General features: G+C 63.7%; 1 protein-coding gene across 1 annotated transcript; it reads left to right on the top strand.

Annotated features, from left to right (window-relative positions):
- Nucleotides 1-1038: 1038 nt before the first annotated feature.
- On the top strand, nucleotides 1039-7641 carry Kif12 (kinesin family member 12). Its single transcript, XM_027949435.2, has 19 exons — nucleotides 1039-1064; nucleotides 1160-1225; nucleotides 1315-1393; nucleotides 1504-1631; nucleotides 1730-1805; nucleotides 2204-2338; nucleotides 2493-2628; nucleotides 3310-3401; nucleotides 3557-3713; nucleotides 4358-4476; nucleotides 4556-4660; nucleotides 5225-5327; nucleotides 5416-5506; nucleotides 5691-5777; nucleotides 6098-6188; nucleotides 6262-6366; nucleotides 6920-7020; nucleotides 7108-7226; nucleotides 7502-7641. The coding sequence occupies exons 1-19, from the start codon at nucleotides 1039-1041 to the stop codon at nucleotides 7639-7641; spliced, it is 1956 nt and encodes a 651-aa protein (XP_027805236.2).
- The last annotated feature ends 280 nt before the right edge of the window (nucleotides 7642-7921 follow it).

Raw genomic sequence — 7921 nt, 5'->3', positions numbered from 1 at the left:
CAGCCAGCATGACAATACCACTAATAATGCCAACCTGACAGTGTCACTTCCTTGCCTGGGACACACAGTGGCTTCCTGGTTCCCTGAGGAGTGAGCCCAGCTCCTTGATGTGCCCCCTATGAAGTGAGTCTAGCCTCAAACCACCTCTCCTTGCCACACCCATCTGCACACCCTCCAGTGCCTTCCTGAAGCAAGTGTCCTCTGTCTGGACCACCCTCACCTCCTGGCCCTCGGCTCCTACAAGCCTCTGAGCTCCGCAAAGGCCCTGCACACTGGATTGTTTTCCTGTCCCCTCAGCCAGACTGTGAGCTGGGAGGGACAGGTCTGCTTGTGATTCTTCTGCCCTGGTGCTCAGCCTGGAGACTGCAACAACATGAGCGGTTGCCCAGGCTGCGCACTCACAGACATCTCTGCTGCTCTCAGAAGCCTGAGGGGAAAGTCAAACAGCGTGCTGGCCTTGGATTAGCTTTGGCATTATAGACGCAGGCGCTCCAATATTTATCCAGATGATGGAAACCTGCTCTCAGCTCAGTGACAGGCAGCTGGGACCTCCCTAGAGTTGACTGAGACCTGGGCCTCTCCCTGGTGCCCAAGCCCCTCCCCTCTCTGTGTGCTGAACTGAAAAGTTGGAACTCTTGGGAGAGGGGCGGGTGTGTGGAGGGACAAGCCTGGTCCAGGCTCTGCCCAGGGTAGCTCTGTGGCCTTGACTGAGTCCTTCGCATCCTGGTTTCCTGTCCCTTTGTGCACAAGGAGGCTGGTCTGAGTGGCCCCATGGGTCCCTGCTGATGGAACTGGCCAGGAGTAAGAGATTCTCAGACTGGGAACCCCCTAGCGAGGGGACCTAACTTGGGACTTTCCGGGCACAGTGGTGGGCTGGGTGAATCTTTAACCAGCCTGCCCTGGGCAGGCGGGAGCTTTACGGATGGATGACCGCCGGGCTGGCGGGATGGGGGCGGGAATGTACCGTGTGGAGACAGTCCCCGTGCGGCAGAAAGGAACCAGACTCGGGCGGGGCTAATGCCGGGCGCAGAGCTGGACATGGAGGAACGTGGCTCTCCCGACGGGTAAGCAGAGCCTTGGGACGGTTCCGGGAGCCCTGAACGTCGCGCCCAGCAGACAGCGCGGGGCTCAGAGACCCTAACTCACGTTGCTGCCACAGGGACCCCGCGCGGAGCGTGGAGCAGGGGTCAGAGGGGCCGGAAACGCCCATCCAAGTGGTGCTCAGGTGGGCATAGGTTGACCAGGAGGTACCGGGGCGAAGATGGGACCCACGGAGGTATCAGGATGGACCATCTATGCTCCCTGGAATCCTAGGGTGCGTCCGATGAGCGCGGCCGAGCTGCGTCGAGGAGAGCAGAGCGCGCTGCACTGCTCGGGGACCCGGACTCTGCAGGTGAGAAACCCCTCCAGCCACCCTACAACAGCACACCCGGGGCACCCGCCTCTCCCGGCATCTTGGCCCTTTCCAGAGTGTCCCCCACCGCCCCCCACCGCCCTTCCCAGGTGAGCCCCCCGGGCGGGGGCCCGGACGTGGCGTTCCGCTTCGGCGCGGTGCTGGACGGGGCGCGCACGCAGGAGGACGTGTTCCGGGCGTGCGGCGTGCGGCGGCTGGGCGAGCTGGCTCTGCGCGGGTGAGTGGCCGGGGGCGCGGCGCGGGTGGGGGGTGGGCTCCCGCACCCGCCCGGCCCGCCGCCCCAGCCCGTGTCCAGCCGCGCCCTGCCGCCTGCAGATTCTCCTGTACCGTCTTCACCTTTGGGCAGACGGGCTCCGGGAAGACCTACACGCTGACCGGACCGCCGCCCCAGGTGCGCGGAGCGCCCGCCGAGCCCTCCAAGGTCGGGGCTGGCGGGCGGGGGTCCTGGGAGCTGCAGGCAGCCGGGGGCTCCCCGCGGACGGGGCTTGGATGATGCAGCCCCACCCCCACCCCGCCATTTATTGGCAGAGAACTGAGGATCACGGAGAAGGGACTTGCCCGTTTGGAGCCTTTGGAGTTCGATGTTTGATCCCTTTACTTAACTAGTTCTCAGTTTCTTCATTTGGAAATGATGAAAAACCTGATAAGGAAATGATAGTGGGGATTAAATGAGATATTTGGTAGGAACTGGGCAGGGTTCCTGGCGCAGAGCCCGTGCCGGGAGGAAGGGACTTGTCACTGTGCTGCTGCTGCGGGGCCAGCGCCTACGTTCAGGTGGTTTTGCCCCAGGGGGACGGGGTGCCTGTGCCCCCCGGCCTGGCAGGCATCATGCAGAGGACCTTCGCCTGGCTGTTGGACCGCGTGCAGCGCCTGGGCGCCCCCGTCACCCTCCGCGCCTCCTACCTGGAGATCTACAACGAGCAGGTAGGGAAGGGAGGAATAAGTGTAAAGAGCCCAAAAGGAAAGGAGCCAGGGACAGGGGCCGAAGGGGACGTGGGAACCCTTGTCAAGAAGGGCTGGGCGGAGGGCGCGCAGAATCAGAGGGAGCCTTCCCCTCCCCTGCTCCCTCCTCTCCCAGGTTCGGGACTTGCTGAGCCTGGGGTCTCCCCGGCCGCTCCCCGTTCGATGGAATAAGACCCGGGGCTTCTACGTGGAGCAGCTGCGGGTGGTGGAGTTCAGGAGTCTGGAGACCCTGATGGACCTTCTTCAGATGGGTGCGAGCTCCTGCAGGCGCTGCCGGGTGGCGGAGGGCTGTGCCTCCACCCAGAGAACTCCCCTGGGGGAGAAGGACCAGCAAACCTGCGACTCAGACCTGGCCCAGTGGTGTCCCCAAGGCCTGGGATGGTGCCTTCCAGACTCCTTTCAGCCCCGACCTCCCTGCAGGTCCAGCCTCCAGCTGGGTCAAGCCTCTTCCCCAGCAGCCCATTTCCAAGCCCCAGGCCACATCCCTTTAGGCTCCAGGACCTCCCACCCCTGCCCTGTGGGTAGAGGTGGAACCTCTTAGTCTAGGCTGTTCGGCCCTTCTGTCCCAGTCTGGTTCCTTCAAGCTTAGAATATTGATAGAATAGTTATGGCTCACCCTCCTCCCAGGGTGCGGGTCCCCAGCTCTGCCATTCCTCAGGTGACTCTGTGCCTGGTCTCCCCCCTCTCCTACACAGCAATAGGAGGGATGTTTATGGATGTCAGGGTGACGTCATTCTTCTGCTGGGTTCTCTCCCCTCTGCTTAGACCTGTCCGAGCTAGAGCCAGACCCACATCCCATCATTTCGTGAACCAACACCTGTTCTGCCTGTCTCTGCCTCTGTGTGCCGGGGGCCCTCTGCCCGGTGCTCTCTTCCTCATTGGCAGTGACCTTCTCTTCTACCAAGTGCAGCTCCCCCTGGTCGCCCCTGCAGGTCTCAGCCGGAGAAGGAGATCAGCGCATACCCTGAACCAGGCCTCCAGCCGAAGCCACGCCCTGCTCACGCTCTACATAGGTCGCCCCACTGTGAGTGCCCGATCCAGAGGGAGCTGCCCAGGGCGTGTGTGAACCACCTTGGGTGTGTGCTGGAGGTGGGGTGGCAGTGGAAACGCTTGGCCTTGCCACCTTGTGACTTTGATGGGAATCGTCCTCCCAGTCCCCATCAAGCCCTGGTCCCCCAGCCCCAGCAGATGCCTCCCGCGGACCCCGGGGCGCCCCCTGTTGGTGGGAAGCTGTGCTTCGTGGACCTGGCGGGCAGTGAGAAGGTGGCGGCCACAGGATCCCGTGGGGAGCTGATGCTCGAGGCCAACAGCATCAACCGCAGCCTGCTGGCCCTGGGTGAGGCCTGGGGACGCCAGTCTGGTTTCCTGTGTCCCTCCTGTGCACTTGCCCAATAGCTGCGCCCAGTGGGGACCAGAGACGTTGTGATGCATAGGGGTGGGCCCAGGAGCTGACCGGGAGACAGGCCTCCTCTGGCCCCACAATAAGGCTGACTTTCTTCCCTATTTAGAATGTTGTCTTTCCGACTGTAAACTCTCAGGGTCTCGAGAGTGACATGCCAACTTAGGAGGTGCTGGTTCACCTAGAGACTGAGGCCCAGCAAGGCAGAGAACTGCACCTATGTCCCCACCCCAGGTTATGGGACCTCGGTCCTTACGGGCCTGGGCCTTAGCACCTCCCAGTGCCACACCCGGGAGGTGCTCACGAAATTCCTTTTCATTCAGCCATTGATTAGAAACTTCCTGGGTCCCTAACAAGTGCCAGGACGCTGCTGGGCATTGCAGACTAGAGTGGCCAGGCCATCTGAGCGCTCAGGAGGCCCAGGCTGGCAGTGGACACCCATCTGAATGAGCAGTGAGGTTGTGTGAAAGATGGACTTTTGGAGTCGCCTGGGTCTGGGTGGAGCTCCGGCTCTGTAGCATCCAGCTGTGTGACTTTGGACAAGCGGTGCAACCTTTCTGGGCCTTGCTTTCCCCACCCAGGTCACTGCATCTCCCTGCTGCTGGACCCACAGCGGAAGCAGAGCCACATTCCTTTTCGGGACAGCAAGCTCACCAAGTTGCTGGCAGACTCACTAGGGGGGCGTGGGGTCACCCTCATGGTACCCTCGGGGTCTGGCTGGGAGGGCAGGGCCTGGGGGAGGGGCTCCCAGGGAGGAGCACTCAGGGGGTCCTCCCCAGGTGGCCTGCGTGTCCCCCTCTGCCCAGTGCCTCCCTGAGACTCTCAGCACCCTGCGTTATGCAAGTCGGGCCCAGCGAGTCACCACCCGGCCTCAGGCCCCCAAGGTGAATGGGCTCCCGGGTGCAGGGACGGGCAGGGGAGGTGGGCTCCCATCAGGAGGCAGGAGTCGCAGCCTGAAGGCCTCATGGCGGAAGTCTGGGACTGGGTCAGGGGTGGGCTGAGAGCTGGAATCCTGGAAGTGACATCATGGTTGGCAGGTGGGACCAGGGTCCCAGCCAAGGTCACAGTCAGCTTTGGGCCGGTCTAGGGTGGAGTGACATCTGGGACGTGATCCAGAGCCTGGCCAGGACCTCAGCTGGCATCATGGTTCAGTGCGAGTGGAGCTTGGGTCTGATGCAGGGTCCTTTGAGAGGCCAGAATCTGGGCCTTTGGAACAGAAATGAGTTTGGTTTGGACCTAGAGCCGAGTCCAGCTCAGATTGTTCCAGGAGGATGCAGTGGGCACCCCATGCCAGCTCCAGATAGAAACAGCCTGGTGCAGGGCTCGAGGCTGGCAAGTGAAACATGGACTAGATTTCAGGCCCCACTCACTCCCCACCCCTGCAAGGCCTTGTGCAGTGCACAACTTGTACAACCTTAAAGGGTGGCTCTGGGCCTCTTTCTCTGCAGTCCCCTGTGGCAAAGCAGCCTCAGCGTTTGGAGACTGAGATGCTACAGCTTCAGGAAGAGAACCATCACCTGCGGTTGCAGCTGGACCAAAGGGACCCCCAGGGTAGGAGCTCCCTGGGGGTGGAGGTGGATGTGGCTGGGGCCTGGGTCTGCTGCTCCTGTGGATCTCGTCACCGCCCACTCCCACACAGGCCCAGAGCTCCGTGGAGCCCGGGTGGCCTGGGCCCAGCGGAACCTTTATGGCATGCTGCAGGAGTTCATGCTGGAGAATGAGCGGCTCAGGTGCAGCCCAGCCCCAGGGGGGGACACTGACCACCGCCCCTCCCTGCCGGGTCGCTTCGGTCAGGATGTCCTGTCCCCTGCCCCCTCGTCCCCCAGCTTCCTGCAGCTGGTACTGGGCTGCAGTGAGTAGGGCCTGACCGTCACCCCAGCACCCCGTCACCTTGTGGGGCCTGTCCTCTCCCAGGAAAGAAATAAGCCAGCTGCAGAGTAGCCGAGACCTGGCCCGCGACCAGCAGCGCGTCCTCTCCCAGCAGGTCCTCGAGTTGGAAAGGTGAGCGCGGCCGCAGCCTAGAGAGAGGGACGCTGGGAACAGAGGGACTTAGTGACATGGCGGTCTGACCTCTGGGTCCACCTGGGTTCAGTTTCCAGCCCTGCCAGGTCCTGGCTGTGCCCGGTCAGGCCTGTCACTTGGCCCCTCGCTGCCTGGGTTTCCTCTTCTGTAAGATGGGGTCCTGGGTCTCCCGCGCCACGGGGCCTGGAGGGCAGGGGAAGGGGCCCTGGGCACAGGACATGCTGCTGGCGTCTGCTGAGGGGGCCTCGAGGCCAGCCCAGGGGGGCTGCGGCCACAGGCAGAGCCGGCTCTTCTTGCAGGCGCCTCTGCTCTGCCCGAACCCCCTGCCAGCCGTGCCCCGCGCCCGGCCCACCGTGCTCCTGCCTGATGGTGCCAGTTGCCCCCTGCCACGTGAGTCTCCCCTCCCAGCCTGCAAGGGTGACAAGCTAGGATGCCGCGGAGCCTCTGATGTGCACTCTTGCAGGCACTGCCACCCCTCTGCTCCTGTCCCTGCTGCCACCTCTGCCCTCTGTGCCGAGCGCCTCTGGCCCGCTGGGCCTGCCCGCGGAGGGAGCACCACCAGCCGCAGGTAGGAAAGGCTGGGCGTTGGGTGGGGGGGACCTGGACCTTGATCTAGAGGTCGACAGTCAGGGAACGGGGACCCCAGGGATCCTGGGTTCCAGGCTGCATCACGGTGGGTGAAGGACTGGCTTGGGGCGCCCAGCCCAGGGTGAGACACGTGCCCTCGTCCCACCCGCCGTCTCTTAGGAACACACCCCTCGTTCGCTGGTTCACTCCTGCACCTGAGTGTTTGCCCCTTTGTGCATTTGCTGCTCCTGCGCTTGCCGGCCTCGTCAGTCCCCTCCCCTGAGCTCCCAGCTGTGGGCAGCCTCTGTCCCAGGTGCCCAGGGTTCAGAAATAGCCCAGGCACGGCTCCTGCCTGCCAGGGGCTCCCAGTCTCAGGACACTACATGAGTCATCTGTAGCCCAGAGGAAGGCGACCGAGACCCCGCCTGTTACACTGGCCTGACACTCTGGGCACCTGGTGGGACAGGCATGGCCAGGAGTCATGGCCAGCACCAGGAAAGTGGGACACCAAGAGGGACTGAGGTCACCCAGTGTGGGCTCTGATCTTCCTATAGGTGCCAGACCCCGAGGCCCCGGGTGGCTTGCCCCTGTCTGCCCGGCCCCCCGCCTGGGCACCCCCGTGCAGCCCCGGCTCTGCCCAGTGCCCGAGAGGGAGGTGAGCCCAGCCCTAGGGCCGTTTGAGTGGGGAGGAGCCCTGGGGATGCAAATGCTCCCCTGCTACCACCCGCTCACCCTGGCCCAGGAGCCACAGTGACTGGACTGAGACCCGCGTCTTGGCAGAGATGCTGACCGGGGAGGAGGTGGTGCCCTCGGCCCCCCCGCTGCCCATGGGGCCCCCGAAGACGCCGCCCGTGCTGAAAGGTGAAGGGGGAGGGGGTCCTGGGGTGCTCAGGCCTCGGAGAGGGGCCCTGGGGTGCTCGGGCCTCAGGCTTCCATGTCTGGGCGGTGGGCTTAGGAGGGACTGCTCAGAACCATCGGCTCCAAATCTTGGAATTCTCTCTTTAGGGCCCCCAGGAGCAGACAGCTGTAGGGAAGGGTGTAGGTGCTGCTCCAGAGGGAGGCCCCGGGGAGGGCGGGAGGCCCGGGGAGGGCAGGAGGCCCGGGGAGGGCAGGCCTCCAGTCTCCCTGCTCTATAGGTGGGGCCGGGGTCCCAAACCTCGCCCAGAGACTGGAGGCCCTCAGACTGCAGATCGGCAGCTCCCTGCGACGGGGCCAGAGCCAGCCACCCACCAGCAAGTGTGCTCGGAGCCCAGACGGAGTCCCCCCTCCCCACTGAAGGCAAAGTGGAGTCTTCCATGCGCCCCGGGCTGGCTCTCCCGGTTCTGTGAATGGCAGTGGCTGTGGCTACTCAGCCTGCAGCTGGACTGGGCAGAACACACCTCCAGGAGCTGGGGGGCTCCTTGGGGGGACAAGTGGAGGATGCTGCCCTTGAGATAAGACTGTCCTGAGAAACCAGGCAGCAGGGGACAAAATGTATGAATAAAGAGAGGTGTTGGCTCCGGGTCTGGTTCTGTGTGTCAGTCACTTTCCTTAAGGGAATCCGAGACGGGAAGGGC

The sequence above is a fragment of the Marmota flaviventris genome, chromosome 13, assembly GCF_047511675.1.
Source record: "Marmota flaviventris isolate mMarFla1 chromosome 13, mMarFla1.hap1, whole genome shotgun sequence".
Classification (NCBI taxonomy): Eukaryota; Metazoa; Chordata; class Mammalia; order Rodentia; family Sciuridae; genus Marmota; species Marmota flaviventris.
Note: the sequence above shows the minus strand (reverse complement) of the source record. Positions and strands in the feature narration are given on the sequence as shown.

Bases quoted from the DNA above. Each gene is read 5' to 3' on its own strand.
- Kif12 (XM_027949435.2), top strand. From the start codon at position 1,039: ATGGAGGAACGTGGCTCTCCCGACGG. The intron at 6,367-6,919 runs GTAGGAAAGGCT...ATCTTCCTATAG, and splicing joins GGGAGCACCACCAGCCGCAG to GTGCCAGACCCCGAGGCCCC. The intron at 7,227-7,501 runs GTGAAGGGGGAG...CCTGCTCTATAG, and splicing joins GACGCCGCCCGTGCTGAAAG to GTGGGGCCGGGGTCCCAAAC.